This window comes from Parambassis ranga, chromosome 17, assembly GCF_900634625.1.
Source record: "Parambassis ranga chromosome 17, fParRan2.1, whole genome shotgun sequence".
Classification (NCBI taxonomy): domain Eukaryota; kingdom Metazoa; phylum Chordata; class Actinopteri; family Ambassidae; genus Parambassis; species Parambassis ranga.
The window spans coordinates 19440740-19458595 of NC_041037.1; the positions used below are offsets into that span (position 1 = coordinate 19440740).

Here is a 17856-nt window from a genome sequence, read left to right on the forward strand (position 1 = left end):
TGTGCCCAGGACTGCCTGCACTCTAACACACATAATAATAACAGCAGAGGGAGAAAACATATGCAAAATTCCATGTCATTTTACAACCCTGGTCTCAGTTTGCATTTCAGCAAAAGCTTCCCTTCAAAGAGCAAATGTTCTTGTTACACATAGATGGCTTTTCTTATCCCCTGATTTCACATCCCAGTTCCTAATTGCCAGCTCTATCCGGCAGTAACTTTGTAGCCAGGTTTCAATGGCACACATTAAAAGTATTTTGCTTCAACAAATCAGTCCAAAAGTAGAAAAAAATCCTTAGATGGTAGTTTTTAACAGTTAGCCTGGCTTGTAGCCAGCTGTTCTCCCACAATTCTCTCTAGTGTTTGTCTTGCTGGCTCCCAGTCTTCCAAATCGGCATAGTTTAGTTCTGGCACTGCTGCAGTGAGGCCCAAAGAGCTAACAGACCCAGCCAAGGATCCACGCCCCTCATAGGCATATGTCTGAAGAGAGTCATAAGGTGGGCCCCGTGTGTCAGAGTCTGCTTTGGCCACCTTCTGCAGGAGGATTTGATGGATGACATCATGACCCTCTAGCAAAAGGGAAGGCGCTGACTGGCTGATCTCTCGGGGGACACAGTCAATGACAAACCAAGCAGGTTCTGACTCCGGGCTGTAGCTCCCATAATCCACCTCCCGTGCCTTCCTCCTCCTCACCACCACAATTCCCTCCTCATCATCCTCGACCTCATCCTCGTATGGGCTTGGTCCACGGCCAAGGTAGGTGTGGAACTTCCTGCGAGGCTCGGAGGCTTTGGGGTTTCGAAGTGCTGCAATGTCAAAGGCCTCCGTGTCCTCCTCCCCACCTCCCTCGTCATCGTAGGTCACCACATTTTCTCTAATGTCCTCCTCAGAAAGAATCAAGGGCTCTTTGCTTGGTTTTTTATTCCGTAGTTGTGTGAACAGCATCACTATGGCTGAAGGGGAAAGGGAAGGAAGTGAGGGTGAAAGGGAGAGAAGGGTAGGTACAAAGAGTGAGGAAGATAGATCATAAGATTCTTTTGTAGCAGCTTTGTATCAGAATGTGTATAGTATAATGAAAATGAACATCTTTCCCTCCCTCCATGCCCCCAGATCTGTTTATTTACAGCCAGTCCACCAGGTAAAACATGCTATCTGCTGCTTAAACGCTACACTTTACTTTTGTACTTTCACATGGACTAGCTTAATGTTAGACCTTAAATGTATGCAAGCAGAAGAGAGTGCAGAGGATTGGATAAGTAGGAGGAAGAGGCTGCCAAAGTACTGCCTAGTACCAGACAGGGATACCGGGTAAAGCTGCTGTCCTCATTGGCCAATTTATTTCGGATGATTTTTTATATGAAGACTTTGGGACACACATGGAGGAGTGCTGGATTCAAACTTCATGATCCCACCTTCTTAAATCCCGGAAACAGGCCAAATGGACACAGCACAGAGTGAAGGTCATAACCACAGTATTTTGTTACTGTATTAAAACAATACACATATTTTGTAGCACAAACACTAGCCCATTTTATTACCTCACTTAAAGGTAGGGTAGGAGATTTCATTCTGAAGCACTTTTTGTTAAATTAATGTAACTTCTCTTTACAATCCGATAGCAACCAATTAGTTAGGTAGTTTCGCATTAAAACGAAGAATATTAATCATCTGTGGAAGCTATAAAACACTAAAAACATCACTCAATCCTCCGGGACGACCCTGCGCGGAGTTTGGCTGGTTGTTACTCTCTTCCTGCTCTGCGCGCAACAGAGAGGTACGTGCATGATGGCCGATGTCACAGATTGCAGCTCATCTTCAGTTAATGTGATTGGGGAGGCGTGGCTTCGGGGTGAGCTCCCAGAGAAAGAGCCGTGTTTTTACTTTTGAAATCTGGCTGACTCTCACTGAGTTTTCAAAATCTCCTACCCTACCTTTAAATGTCTGTAACTGATTGTTTTTAGGTAGCTATAAGATAAGTAGGTGCCAAAGTTTAATTACTTTTTTGGCATAAGGGAGTCACACAGCCTCTCATATCTGTTCTCTTTGGTCCTGTTTTTCTTTATTTTTATATTAAAGAAACTTACAGGACCATATTTTAACAGGTAAAACATCCCTTAAAATAGCCACAAGAGCAACAAAGAACATTGTGTTACTTTGACAGAACACAAAATCACATTGCTCAATGCCATCTGACCAATACAGCCACAAAAGTCCAAATAAGAAGGTAGACTTAGTATGGCGGAAGTATTGTGCAAGGTTTCGGACTTCCACTCAGGAGATTGGATTTGGCTTAAAAAAACTTTAACAAAACATTAAAAAAACAGCTCACAAGGAAAATGGCTACCGTCAAAGTCTCTGCTCCCATAAGCACATAGAAAATACGGACACAAGTTCTGTTTTCAAGGACCAATATATTGAGCTCATGTTATGGTATGCTGGTTAATACTGGTTTTAGCAAAAGGTATATTGGAAATAAAACAAGATAATCTGAGGTTAAAAAGTCACTAAACTACAGCTATCTGATACTTTTACTGGTGTGTTATCATAATTACAGTTACCTTTAACTGTACATACTGAAGTCAAACTACATCAATATGTGTGGGAAATTAAATAGACACACAGGTAATTTTACAAAACAGGTCGTTTTGTAGTGACAATGTGTAGTTAGGGCCAAAGGGGCTTTTACGGGGATATTTACATTTTTCTAAATAAAAATGAATTAATTAGGTAATTATGTATGTATTTATTAAAGTTTGTTTGGAAAGAAAATGCACAGTTGAGAAACAAAAGAAAGAATGAATGAATAAATAAATAACTACTGTTCCTCAGTGGAATATGGCTCCATGTGCTTACCTAATAATATGGCGATACACAGCAGTATGGCCACAAAGGCCCCAGTGCTGAGACCCGCCGATGACAGGAAAGCCTGTGCCTGACAGACGTTGTTGTTGTTGCGCCCCCTGGCGTTCCTCTGGCAAACACACACCCTGAGTGAGAGTGTCACAGTGCTGCTGAGAGGCGGTTCGCCACCATCAGACACCACCACCACCAGGCTGAAGAACTCCTGGTCTCTGTCCTGGCTGAAGCCCTCCTGCTGATGAGACATGATACTGGCCGTGTTGTCTGGAGCAGAAGGAAAAAATAGTGGAAGGAAATGATGCATAAGGGGAGGAAAAGCAAGGAGGTATTGCAGTCTGTTGAACTCAGCTCCACTGTCATATTAAGGCAATTCTGGTTATCGTGAGGATGATAGCTGTGCAAACAAATGGAGGTCAGGCTAAGCTAAACTGTTGCATATGCATGAGGAGTGTATCTGTACAAAACACTGGTCATCCAAAGAGGCCCAGGGTCATGATAAAGCAGACATGCTTTATCATGAGGAGATATACGTGCATGTGTCCCTGTATGTTTTGTTTCTGTGATCCCACAATGCCCATGGGCCTCCACTCAGATGGATACATTCATTTACATAGTGTGTTTCCTAGCATGAAAGGAGCCTCAGGGTGTGTATGCACACACAAAGTCACTACTATCCTCATCTATTGTAACAGCTGAAAGATTTTTTTAGGCCCTTCTAAGTGTGTCGACGATGGTATGACGCTGACTGCCCACACAAATAAATGCCACAAAATGTTCCATCTAACCAGCAAGAAAAGAAAATACTTAAGGCCATATCAAGCTAACAAGATCATAAAGCAACAAGAACATTTGTGCAATTGTGCATTTAATTTAGTTGCATATATTATATGTATAAAGTGACAATGAATTACAGCCATGTCCAAATGTTAGTAGCTCCTATTTTAATTTTAATTTTTGTGTTAATACATAATAAACGTAATCTATTTGTAGTGGTTATTATTTGGTAATGCAGCCTCAGACAAACAACAACATACAACTTTTTCTTTTTTTCTTTTTTGCTGTGTCATTATTCATTTAACAAAAATGTAGCCAAAAAGAGAAAACTGTGGACAATTCTACGTACCCCCATGACCCAGAAGCTTATAGATCCACCTTTAGCAGCAATAATTTGCAGTGATGATTTCTGTAGGACTTTATCAGTCTCTCACATTATTGTGGAGGAATTTTGATCCATTCTTCTTCACATGTTTATGTTATTTTGTTTTATCTCACCCCATGCATGCTTCTTATTATATTACTTGTTTTATGTATGCACCAAATCACTAAGGGAAATTCCTAGTAATGTGAAACCTCCTCACTTACATGGCAACAATTACAATTCTGATTCAGATTCTGATCCAGGTCTAGACGTTGACTAAACCATTCCAAATCCAAATCCTTGATTCTATTTTTTATTTATTTTCAGAAATTCTGATGTAGATTTGCTGCTGTGTAGAATGCAGGATGATCATATTAAAGGACTACTGGAACTACTGGCTCTACGACGGGGTGATAGATGTCACATAAGGTCTTCCTATAGGCATGCTGGTGAGGGTCCATGTTGATGTCAACAGTGCCTTTTATGTAGGCCATGGCCAGCCACTCAAAGCATTTCATGGTTATCGGGGTATAGCCACGTCATTTATAGTTTTTGTTGCTGCCCTCTGGGGCACAGGGATGTAGTGGATGTCTTGAGACTTACCAGTATCGCAGACTGGGAGAGTGACAAAATGTTGACCAGTTCCACCCCTATATAAGCACAGTGTACCATCTTCTGATGGCTACTTCTAGCAGGATAACACACCATGTGACAAAGCTACATCTAAAGCAATAGGTCCAACCTGGTACTAGCAATCTAGACCTAATAGAATGTATGGTGAGTATATTTCCCTCGGATACCTGCATCCTGGAAGCCAACCAAACTAAAAGAAGTGGTCTTTTACACTGGTGAAAATGGTATTATTTTGCTGGAAAACTGTTATTACCAGAGGCCTGGTAAAAACACGGTAATAGTGATAGGATACTTAGTTTGCTAATGCTACTTTAAATCAAAGTGGGGACTTTACCTTGGATACATCAGTACACTAGAGAACAGGGATAAATATAGCATCAGTGATATACCATATGTTAGGACAGTGAGATTCATTTGTCAGTTTGTTTTTGAAGATAACAGCAAAAACTTGAGTTTTAGTGCATCCAGTAGCAGCTGGTGAGTTTTGTACCAGGGGGAGGTAGACTGCCACTGCGGGACTAAGCCTTGGCTATTACTTTTACTCAAAAAATGACTCATTCAACACTCACAAAAAAATACTCTTTTGGAAAGATTAAAGACTGGTTTATAGCAGCCTAAATCTTCAACTTTTATTAGGGAGGTCAGGAGGCCATAGTCAACCTCCCTTATGAGAAGGATTTTCAAAGAACCAGGGAACATGCTCAAGCTGACCTCTAAATTCAAGGTAAGACAGCATGTGGTCAAAGCATGCATCACTTTCTGAATTACCTTTGAAATCTATGTTGACTCTACAACCCTTTATTTCTGTAGTACACCCAACATCAAAACACAGTTGCACTACTTCTGTTATGTGTGTATTCTAGCTACCTAATAGTAAACAAACTTAAGATATTAGCCTTACTATTAGTTTTACTTTATAGCTGTCCACATTTTTGGTAACCTACTATTAGTACTTTGTACGACTATATAGGCTATATAATCTCTTCATTTATTCTGTCTTTGTTAGTAGTGTCTAAGCAGCCAGAACACCTTGTTTACTATCAATTTATTATCTACTCAATGTCACAGAATATTTTAAAAATGCTGATGATTATTTGTTATTCCAAGATGATGAGATAGGCATAAAAGTTGTGTTACAATAACTTGAGAAGTTATCTTGAGAAAATGAACTTTGTTCTTCAGTTATAATGAGATAAATCAAGTCATTATCACATGAAAAAAGACAAATAGCTAATCTTGTGATACCAAGATTATTATTTTGAAAAAATCTGATCTGCTGTACATGATATAATTTAAGTCATTATTACAGGAAAGCTAGTTTTGTCATCACAAGATAAAAAGATACATTATTATGAGAAAACTGGCTTTATCATGAGATAACAATGGGATAACAAATTAAATCATCAATCTAACTTTGTTACAACATGAAATTCAGTCTTTATCATCAAAAAAGTGGTTTATTATTACTAGATAATGAGCTAAATTCAGTCATTATTATGACCAAACTAGCTTTGTTATCACAAGATAAATAGTCAGGTTTTATCATTCCTACTGGAACTACTTAGCTCAAGGCTTTTCTTAAACAATATAAATAAAGTCATGAGTTTTTTTTTCATGGACATGAAATAAAGTGGGTTGTTACCATGAGATAACAAAAATAGCTTTGGTTGTTATCACAAGAAACAAGATCTTGACTACAAGATAACATCAGGACAAAATGGACTCTTTTATCCTGAGATAAGTTGTTATTGCGAGAAAAGTTGTTTTACTGAATGTTATTCACAATAATTCTCTGTAAGTAATAATACTTATAATGGCTTTATAATATTTGTTGGGGAGTCAGACATCTAAATCACCTGCATTGCAGCTATTGTATCCAGGATCTCTTTTCCATGGAACACTAGTAAACAACAACAGTAAGTGCCTGCAGCGTTTGGCTCACAGACTGCTGTCCAACCTCCCTGTCTGAAACTTGTCACTGTGTCTCATTACTGAGATTGATGTCAACTCTCCTCAGTCCTCTATCTGTCTCAGGTCAGCCGCAGAAAGCAACTGCAATAACACCACGAGAGATAGAGGAGACAATAGCAGAAGAAAAAAGAATTTGATAAAGGAAAAAAAAGTGAGACAGAAATAATAGGATACAGAGAGATGACATGAAACATCACACATCCTGACTCACACCTGAACTAAAGCAAGACCTTCCAGCAGCCATTTATTCAAGTGAGATAGAATCAAAGGCTAAATGACAAGAGAAAAATAAACAGAAAACTCCAGCAGCTGAGTAACCAAGGCAACAGCACCGCAGGTTTTTTCTCTTGGACATTAAAGCAGATCTCTGTAGGTAAGGGGGAGAGTGAGCAAGACATCAGCAAAATTTGTCTATATACAGGTAGAAACCACAGACACCCGGCAACACAGTATGTAGATATGATATGATGTGAAGTCCATCTATCTATCCATCCATTATCTTCCACAAATCAGGGCTGGGCGGCAGGGGCAGCAACCTAAAGGCAAGGAAGCTCAGTAAGGCTCAGGGTTAAGGGCTTTGTCCGATTTTAGTCACAATTTATGTCAAATCAGATATGCAGTCATGCTTCTTAGGCAATATTATGCCACATATTACTGACATTACAGTACTGACATAGATTTTCTCTTTTTAAGTCGCTTTCGCTTTTTAAGTCGCTTTGATCAATCGAGCCAGAATCTTAACAGGTATCTGAGGACAAAGGCAAACTCTACCCATCCACTGCTCTGTGAGTTTCACAGTTGTTTTTAAACTGTTACTTTTATTTCTGACCTTTTATCATCTTGGCCCCAAAGTAAAGGTGACAGAGGTAGTGGAGCCCGTTGGTTTTAAACAATCCTCCTAATGAGATCAGGGTGGTCAAGTCTGTTTTTTGTCATGTACTTTCATGCACTTTTATAGACTAAAAGCATTTCTGTGATCCTCTTTTTACATTCCTGCACTGTTCATGTGTATATTACTTTTATTGTTTTATCCATGTAATGTGTTCTTTAATACAGGTTTATTGATGGTATCTATATGTATTTTTTTATTCAATTTCTATGCATTGAAAGGCACATCATCATAAAGTAAACAACAATAGGAGTAAACAACCTATTAGGTTAATAATTACATCCTCAAGATATGTATGATAACTAGACATAAAGTGCGTGACTAAGGACATTGGAGGGGTGCTTCACTACTAATCCCAATCACTAGTAATTGGGTTTAGACAACAAATTGAGTTACTAGTGGAAAAAAATCATTTATTTAAAATTTATCAGACAGCAACCTGACTATTGATTACAATTTTGTCAACAAGGCTGTCTGTCTCAGTGCTCACCACATGCTGGTTATGATACTAAAGGAGAGGTAATTGGCTTTATGTAATTTGAGCAGAAGGTTGGGTAGGCAGACAAGTGAAAACCACCGTCGGAGTGTCTGTGATGTAGGAAGGCGGAGGAAGTGGCTGTAAACACAACATTTACGAAGCTAATAGAGCAAATTCGCAACATACAGCTCCTGCGGCAAATGAGCGCAAGTCTAATATTCCCTCTCCTTTTACCTTTGCTCGCTCTCCGCCTGAGAAAACTGTTCAGCTAGTGTCCAGCAGCAGTCAGTGTGTGCTGCTGATACTGTGCAGACCTGTCTGGTGGATATCACGTTAAATATACTGCTGCACAGGAGACGCTTTTAGCAACTTAATGAAGAAATTAATTAGTATTGCTATATATGGCACAATGTTGAGCAACAATGGACTGCATATCATTTGTTTTCAAATCACGTCCACTAGAAGTACTTTCTATTTTTCTTAGATGTCTGTAATGTCTGTAATCCACCTGTCACTCACAGTGGTCACACACTTAATTATGCAAACGCCTTAGTATAATTAAAATTCACTCCCCTGCAGCTTCAATGAAATAAATTATAAAGACTAAAACTATTTCTGTACCAGCCTGTAATGATGCATATTTCTGCTTGGATATTTAAACACTGAGGTCTATGGAGAGTGGCTTTTTTTTCATGTTCAAAAGTAAGTATCCCCTATTCGATGTAGAAAAATTAAAAATCATCTGAATGTAGTAGGTCGCAGTATACGGCAAATACAAGCCACAAATACTACCTTGATCCACTTTGAGCAGCAAAAACTTGCAGCAATAGTTTCCTGTATGACTTTATCAGTCTCTCACATCATTGTGGAGGAATATTGATCAGTTCTTCTTCACAACGTTGATTCAGTTCATTTATGTATTTAAGTATTTAGGTGTACACAGACCTCTTAAGGTTTCACCACATCATTTCTGGTGTCTGCACACCTGCTGATGATCAATTCATCAAGGATTCATCAAGGATCAGCAGCACCTGCTGCAGCTCAGCTAATTAAATCCTATAGAAGCAGGAAGGTGCTGTCTGTATATTATACTATAGGTGTTGATAACTGCACCCGGTGTTACCTATTTGAATCCCAGCTCTGCCTCAGTTGAATGGTAGCTCTTTCCGCCTGGCTGTTGTCGGGTAGGAAAAAATACTGGCCCTAAATGCAGCAGGACTAGGGCTCAAAACTCATTAGTTGTCAACTTGTCTTCCTGTCCCTTTCTATTTAAATTGGGCATTTAAGAAAAGACAACTAAAAAAATTGAAACCAGCACAAACAACACAAAGATCAGCAGAGGCATAAATGAAATATACTTATGATAGGGCAAGGATTTGTGGGCTGGTTAAGCTGCAGATTGTGTTGAGAGATATTGATTTATTGATTACTTTATCACTTCAAGGTCCCCTCTTCCCAAGGGTCCCTGTGGTTGTAACACACCTACAGAGTGTATGTTTGTATTTGTAGGTCTACGTCAGACCAGGCGTGTGACATTTCATTGATTGTTAGACAAACCATAAAGGTTATGATCAATAGGTCAAAGGTATTTGATTATCAGCATCTGGCATTTTAATAAAGCAGTAAGGGTGGACTTAGTCTGACTTCAATTTTTAAGAATAAGTGTCTCTCATTTTGCAAATAAATAATGACAGGTTGTAAAATGTCACGTGTTGTCCTTCATCTGAGGTTGTATTTACTATATTTTTACTTTGCTAAGGACCAATTTAGATTACCGGTAACTGAGATATGCATGTTAGGTTAACTCAGGGACACTAAACCGGTTGTTTGTGTCTCTTTGTTTGTCCAGTGATAGACTGGCTCCCTTTCTAGGGTCTACCCCACCCCCTTGCGCCCTTTGACAACCAGGATAGGTCTTAGCCTCCCCTGTAGGACAAAGCAGGTGAAAAAAAGTATGTATGTAAAGCATGGACGTCACTAGGGTTGATAGATAGGAGAGGCTTAGCCCATAGAGAGCTTATCACCTAGCACCTATCAACCACCAATCCAGCTGCTCATCTGTGAAAAAAAACCTTCTGCCAGTGACTCAGAAACAGCGTCACAGTCTATAATCTTTTATTATTCTTTCAGAAATAGTCGCGCTGTAAATGTCTCTTTTGTCACTGCAATATTTGTGTGGCAAAAGTTGAAAAATGAAGCTGCGCTACATGAAAGGAGCGCCGTTTACTGTGAGCGTCTGAGAGCGATATCTCCCCTGTTCATCCGGAACGTCTTCGACGTAACTTCCGGGTTAGCGTAACAAAACGTAGCACTGTTAATGAGTCAAATAAAACGTTTCCAGTAAGAAATAACAGTATATAACAGGGGTATGCAGAACAATGCACTTTCTGCATCGAGATAACAGTCCGCTACGCGTCTATTATTGTGTTCAGAGCCTTTTCAGGCATGTCGACCATGCAGCTAGTCACGGACTTCTCTTGTCCTCAGAAGACATCTTTAAATTCCACGTCAGAGGCACAAGGCTCTACAATTGGATATTTGAGCCCCTCGCGATATCGCTTGATGGTCCGATTGGACACTGACTTTCGTAAAGTATAATACAGCCAGTTTACAAGACACAGACATGGCAGATAGCTCTAGCTATTACCATTGCTGAGATATAAGCGACTTTGTAACACATATGCTCTCATGTTGTATGCGACATGGTCGACTCCAAAATATCAAGTTAACAATAATAAATAAAATATCGTCCCAAATTATTGGGGGGCTTTGGAATATTTTAGGGAGGCTGAAGCCCCTCTTAAATATGGCTAGCGACGTCTACGATGTAACATAAATTAAATAAACAAAAAATACAAATATACAAATTTTGTTTTTGTATTGTGATTGGATTGTGATTGTGAAGCCAACCATGTGATTTGGAGCAGAACATTGGCTTATGTATGTATGCTAATGTATGACCAAACCTAGTGATGTGATACAACCCTCATTGTTAGGGACACTGATGCTCATCATGAATAGTAGCAAACAATGAAATGTATTAACCATGAGATCTGACATCTGCTAAGTATCCATGCGCATGCTTTTAATGTAATGGTAACATTTTGTTATCTGATGTGAAATATAATATGTCTAACGTAACAAAGCAATGGGACCCACAATGTGCAGAAACCAATCAAATGTTAGAATGCAGACACAACAAACAGATTCACATTAATGCCATGGTGTCAAAACTGACCTTTGGTGGCTGTTTCAAAGCGTCAAGACAGAATCCTCAACCCAGTTCACATAATTCTTCACATGTCAACAAACTTTCAACAACAAACACTGTCCATTGAGCAAACCCCACGTTTTGATAGGCATCCCATCCTCAATGCATAATATGACATTTTAACTAGAGGTACAAAAATTATGTTTTGTAACATGATGCACAAGCTGCTGGAACCCATATATCCTACAGCCAAAGGACAGACTGTTTCAGTGGGTTGTAAAAACCACATTCTTTTGATGGAAACGCCTTCATGCCCCCTCTTTTCAAAATATTGCTTCTAGCATTGGAGAAACATTAGTCATGGTCCTTCCTGTCACACCACATTCACACAGTACACGGCAGTGTCCTTAACAGAACAAATATTCTCACTGAAGTCTTACCTCCATTGTCCTTAACAGTAAAGTTGGTGTTAGCTTGATGCTCGTTTGGCACATAGAAGGAGAACTTTCCATTGGCAAAGTTGTCCAGATCTGCTGCTCGGATGGTCTGAATAACCTGATGGAAACACACAAGAGGACAGATAAAAGACATCAATCCAATCTTTTTATTTTTGATGGAACAGTGCACTCCTGCTTGGTTTACTCATTAAGGTTAGGGCACAGTCACCTGAAAGTTAAAAAAAAAGGAACTGAAGCTAAAATCATCACATTAAACCAGTGTTAATTTTGTTGATGAATCGTTTTCATCATAGTTTTCGTTAACAACATTTTTTGCTGATAAAAATGAGATGATAATAATGATAATAACGCACAATGCCAAAAACGAAGACGAAATGTATTGACACTTTCGTCAATGACTAAAAACGAGACGAAATTATTGATGGAGACGAGATCCAATCAGAGGACATTTTGTTGGTGGAAGGGAGGGATGAATCAGAAAATGGCGGCAGAGAGCCAATCAGAAGTGATCTCTCCAAGGATGTTACACACACATTTGACGTAACCAGTGGTGATAGTATTTGTACTTAGTTACTGTACTTAAGTAAATTTGTATGTATTTATACTTTACTTAAGTAAAAATAATAGTTCATACTTTTACTCCATTACATTTTGCTGCTATTATCTGTACTTTCTACTCCACTACAGTTCTACAATGTCTGTATTTACAAGTACATTTATGAATACAGTTGTGTTCATACAGCTGTGCTGGACTGTACTGCTGGACTGATGTGAGGTCAGACTCTGCATGGAGATGGTGTCATGCTGCGAGCTGTGTTTCTATAATGTGCCTCAATCATGATGCCTGTGCACTAGCTCAGTTAGCTAACTAGTTAGCTACTGTCTCCTAACACAAATCCATCCATTAATAATAACATTAATATAAAGAAGGAATACTTACACAGTAAAAATGTTTTTTATTACCAGCCTCTGTGTTAACTTGATGCCTACAGCCTGCCTCATGACACACAGACCTGTCAATAGCTGGTTCTGGGTACATTTCAAAGATTTCTGTACTGAAAATGTAAATTAACTACACATTATTAATTCAAATTTTTAGATGATTTCTTTGATTATTTTAACCTGTTCAGATATCATTTGCAATGGAAATCAATATTATATATTCAGTGCATGGGTATTTTTTACTTTACTTTAATACTTAGTACATTTGCAAGTAAGTACTTGAGACTTTTACTTAAGTAGGATTGTTGATGTAGCACTTCTACTTTTACGTAGAAGTATATATTTTGCTGGGTATTTGTACTTTTACTTAAGTACCCAGCTTCAGTACTTCCTCCACCACTGGACGTAACCCTGCAATGCTGGAAAAAGGTGTAATCATGAATAGTAACATAGAAACTGGAGAAGAACAGCCCTATAGACATTTTTGATGTCAAGACAAACAAGACGGTTTGCAAACCCTGTGGAGCGACTACCAGCAAACACAACAAACTTGAAGCGACATTTGCAGACGAGTCATCTTAAAATCCGTTCAAAGATAAACGTGACAAAATCTATAAAGTAAGACACCACTGCTGATGGCTTTACAGCATGTGCACTTTTTCTAAGTTGTCATTGAAGTATTTTTGGACCGTTATGGAGTATTCATGAAGAAGGTCATGACTGAACAGTGTATGAACAGTGTATTCAGGGAGAGAAGCTCACTGTTCATTGGTGCTTTTGTTCTTTTGTAAAAAGGTAATGACAATTAAATAAAGAGATGTTTGTTTCAAATAAGAAAAGCTAAGTTGTGTCCATTTTTATTGCACAAAATAATTTCATGACAAATATATCATAGCATTTTAGTCGACTAAAATTCTTTGATATTTAGTCAACTAAAACTAGACTAAAAGTGCTGATCGCTTTAATTACATCATCCTGCTCTGTTAATGAAGATTCTCAGTCATCCGGGTCATAATATGTAGAGAAGATTGAAGCAAGGCATCTGGACTTGTAGAGTTTTCTTGAAGACGTTTCGCTTCTCATCCAAGCAGCTTCATCAGTTGTAACTGTTTGGTGGGGAAACATGGTTTATATGTGGTTGCAGACCTCAGTGGGTGGGGCTGTGTAAAACTTACAAACAAATAGCACTAAATGTTTCCATAATTAACTGTGATGATCTGGCTGACCGAGTTAGCTGTGTCTAACGATTGGCTAACGACTTTGAAACTGCCGGAGGGGGACTGGTTGACAGCCCTTTGTTCTTGCTGTGAGTACGTGCAAACTTCCTGGGAATGGATGGAAGCTGCATTGTATGTGGTAGAAAGATGATGTCTGAGGCCACCACCTCTGTTAAGGGAAGGTTTTGTCCTTCGGGTGAACCAGTTTATGTCTCAGTGTTGTCATCGGTTTGAAATGGACCGGGATGTCATGGTTGTTGAAGATCCTGCGGAGTTTCTCTGATACTCCTGACACATATGGAATGGAGATGTTCTTTCTCCGTTGGTTGTTGTCCTTCTTCTTGTTGTTAGGGGGTCTTGTTTTTGAGGCTTTGATGAGTGCCCACTTGGGGTAGCCACAGGTTTGCAGGGCCTTCCTGATGTGGTGTTGCTCCTTCTTCTTCCCCTCTGAGCTGGTTGGTACAGTTTGTGCTCTGTGCTGCAGGGTCCTGATGACTCCCAGTTTGTGTTACAACTGATGAAGCTGCTTGGATGAGCAGCGAAACATCTTCAAGAAAACTCTACAAGTCTAGACGCCTTGTTTCAACATTCTCTATCATCCTGCTCTCTTAATAGCACCTGACCTGCAAATTGCTGTGCTGCACAAACTGATATAAACTATCCATTGCTACAATAGAAGCAATGGACCCAAATTCATTTCAATGAGTGTATCATTTGGATCTGATTAAATGCACAATTTTAGCTGTATAAGTACCATTGCAGAAGTTACATCAGACATCAGTTTGCTTCCCTTTTAGCTTTATTTGAAGCTCCTGCTTAAACTGCAAACTATAGAACCACTTTTTCGCATGATGCGTTGTAGGACATCATAATTTCAGGACTACTTTCCAATGTGGAAATACCACAGACCAGAACTCACACAGTACAAAGAAGACTAGAAGAGGACAGTATACTAAATGCCATGTGTGGAAATGAATTGAAGGTCCAGATTTTGACTGCTTACCATGCATTTCATCATTAACCACTTAATTATGTCATATTCTGAATGAAATATTGAAATATATGAAATATTATTTTGGAGTTTTATACACCCACTCCTTCTGTACCTACAACACGTTCTCACAAAATTTGGTTGTGATACATCTCCCAAAGCACATCGAGGCATTGCCTGACATACGCTTATGGAACATACTGATAATACTGAGTGACACCAGGGTAAATTACCTATAACTTTTGATTACTCATCATCCATCTCCAAATTTTCAGTTGGATATAAGTTTAGCTTTAGTCCAGTCAATCATGTTCACTTTAAAGAAAGATGAAAGAGGATCAAAGACTGGTCATTCAACTTCCTCTTCCTGCCTTTTGACAAAAAATTCCCAGGTGCCCAGGCCCACGTAGCCAAATTGCATAACATTATTCCCCAGGAATAACCCTAACCCCTATGAACATTATCCCCCCCAGAGCTTGGTGAGAGGTTTGTTTGATTTTTTTTTTTAAAAAGGGAGCTCCACATGTTATAATTTTATAACTATATGCATACTTACAGCCCTTCAATTTTTCACTTTGCTCTAAATGTTTGTTGGTACAGTGGGTACGGAAAGTATTCAGACCCCCATGTTTCACTCTTATGATATGTCACCTTTTCTTTTTTAATAAATCTGCAAAGATGTCAACAATTCTGTGTTTTTCTGTCAATATGGGCTGCTGTGTGTACATTATTGAGGAAAAAAAATAACTTAAATGATTTTAGCAAATGGCTGCAATTGAGTAAATCAAAAAGTCAAAAAGAGTGAAAATTTCAAGGGGGTCTGAATACTTTCTGTACCCACTGTATGTCAATAAAAGTGGGTTAAGAACCAACCAAAGTTTTTGGGATTTAAAAAAAAAATACAGAAATATTTATATATAACTCCAACAGCAAGGGTAAACAAAACAGCTAGTGGTGTTAGGGGGACTAGAGCTTCAGAAACCTGAAGGAGAGTTTACAGCGTTGCACATAAACGCTTGCCTCCTAACATGGACTTTTGTTGCTATATCAATCCTCTAATTGGATGAGGTCGAGCAATACGATCATATGTTCAGTTAGCATAAATGTAACATATTGTCATGTGTTTGGCAATACATCAATATGTCCCATTAGCATAAATGTAACCATGTGTCATACTGGTGGATTATCGACCAAATGTGGGCTTTTATTTATTTATTTATTTGTGAGGACGTGTTGACAATATCTCAGGGTAAGAGTGTGGCTTTACAATAAGGGCTTCATTGATTTGCTGCTGTCCCACTTTAGGTGACATACTGACTCAGCGTTATTATCCAAGCAGTTACATTTATAACGGAGACTTTACTTGTATAAATAAAATTGAATTGTCATAAGTAAATGATACGTTTGCAGCATAACAAAAGGAATCCAATTAAGCAATTAAGTCATGCCACCCTTCCCAGCCATATGAATGACTGCAGCTAATTTAAGGACAGTCAAAAATTATTATAAATATGTGTCTACTCTTATTCACTACAGAGTGGCACACTAAAGCCCTCTGAAGCATTTCTTTTGTTGGACTATGACGCAAAACTGTGTACAGCATAGTATGATTCAACTAGAACAGAACAGCTTTGCTGTTGGTGCAACTGATGCTAATCTTGTGTTGGTATTAGTATCCTGAAATAGTTTATACGACAGTATGCTCTGCCTATTTTACAAATGACCAAAAAAATCTTGTTTATATGCACTGCTATGTTGGAACCACAGTCTCTGCAATAGAGATGAAGAGGTGAAGCCACATCATCACTGTTCCACCCACACATTCACTGTTGCCAGGTCCATCCCTCCTTCACCTTTCGTTGTAGTTTAGCTACTCCATTGGCTGCTGAAAGCAATTTTAGTTCCTCCTGTTGTGAACAATTATAGATATATTAACACAATTTGCACAAAGCATGATAAAAACTAGCATTAACCATCTCTGGAGAACGTTTTAGTGTGAGCCCTGTCTTATCCACTAACACTGAAGATGCAGAGACCTATGCTGCAGTCAGCCAACTGGGGCAATCCAAAAGTCATGTCATGTCCTCTGTCTATTTCTGCAGTGTATACATAACACTGAGTGTATATACATGTGCAGTTACAATGCTGCCACTGTTGACTCAAATCACTAATTGTCAGCTTGTAGCTGCCATACCTCGCATTCTTTTAGAGAGATTTGTCAAAATAATATATAAAGCTGTTTTTTTAATTTTCTGTTTCAGTTGTCAGTCAAAATGATGGCATAACCTGTAGCCACTCTTCTCCTTAGTTCAGATGTGCAAAGAATTAAAATGCACAACACATGGAAGCATTTCCATTGCACATTTCCAAACTGAAGGAGTGCATTATCCATAAATGGTATAAGATTATGCAGGAGGTTAAGGGTATTGCAATTCAATTCAGTTTTATTTATATAGCGCATTTTACAATCAGAAATTGTCTGAAAGTGCTTCACAGAAACTCAGAGCATGAGACCCAGAGCCTGAACCCCCTTAGGAAAAACTCCATTTAAGAGGAAGAAACCTTGAGCAGGACCCGTCTACTTAAGGAGGAACCATTCCTGCTGCCAGTTGGCCGGGTAGAGGATATTGCGGAAGATGGAGGGTGGAACAGACTGATGTCTCACGTTTGTATGAGGGGACAAGGCAGTAAAACAGCCTTCAAATCCACAGGTGTGTTCACTATCTTGATGGCTTCAATCAATGTACGGCATAAAAAGGTAGCAGATCTTTAGACTATTATTGTTGTGGACCCCTTAAAACATGCACCAGGATGGTCGGACATTCAGGTGCAAATAAAGAGCTTTTATTTATTCTAATGTGTTGAAAAAAGTTTGCTGGTTAAAAGCAAAAACAAAAAAAAAACTTCATGTTAACCTGCTGTCAGCTCCAAGCCAAGTAGTTGCAAGGTACTGCAAGTTTGGTTACCTTAATGTTAAAAATGATCACTACTAGAAACACTTTTTTCTCCATCACAGCACAGAGTGTCAGGGTTCGTCAGGAGGGAGGACACAAATGCAGAGGCACAGGGC

General features: G+C 38.9%; 1 protein-coding gene across 1 annotated transcript in view; it reads right to left on the minus strand.

Annotated features, from left to right (window-relative positions):
- Positions 1 to 308: 308 nt before the first annotated feature.
- Positions 309 to 17856, minus strand: part of LOC114449747 (cadherin-18-like) — a 138956-nt gene continuing 121408 nt past the window's right edge. Inside the window, exons 9-12 of the mRNA XM_028427576.1 lie at positions 11619 to 11733; positions 2853 to 3122; positions 769 to 952; positions 309 to 654 (exon numbers count right to left, since the gene is read on the minus strand). Coding sequence (XP_028283377.1) covers positions 309 to 654; positions 769 to 952; positions 2853 to 3122; positions 11619 to 11733 — 915 coding nt within the window. The remainder of the gene's footprint in view (positions 655 to 768; positions 953 to 2852; positions 3123 to 11618; positions 11734 to 17856) is intronic.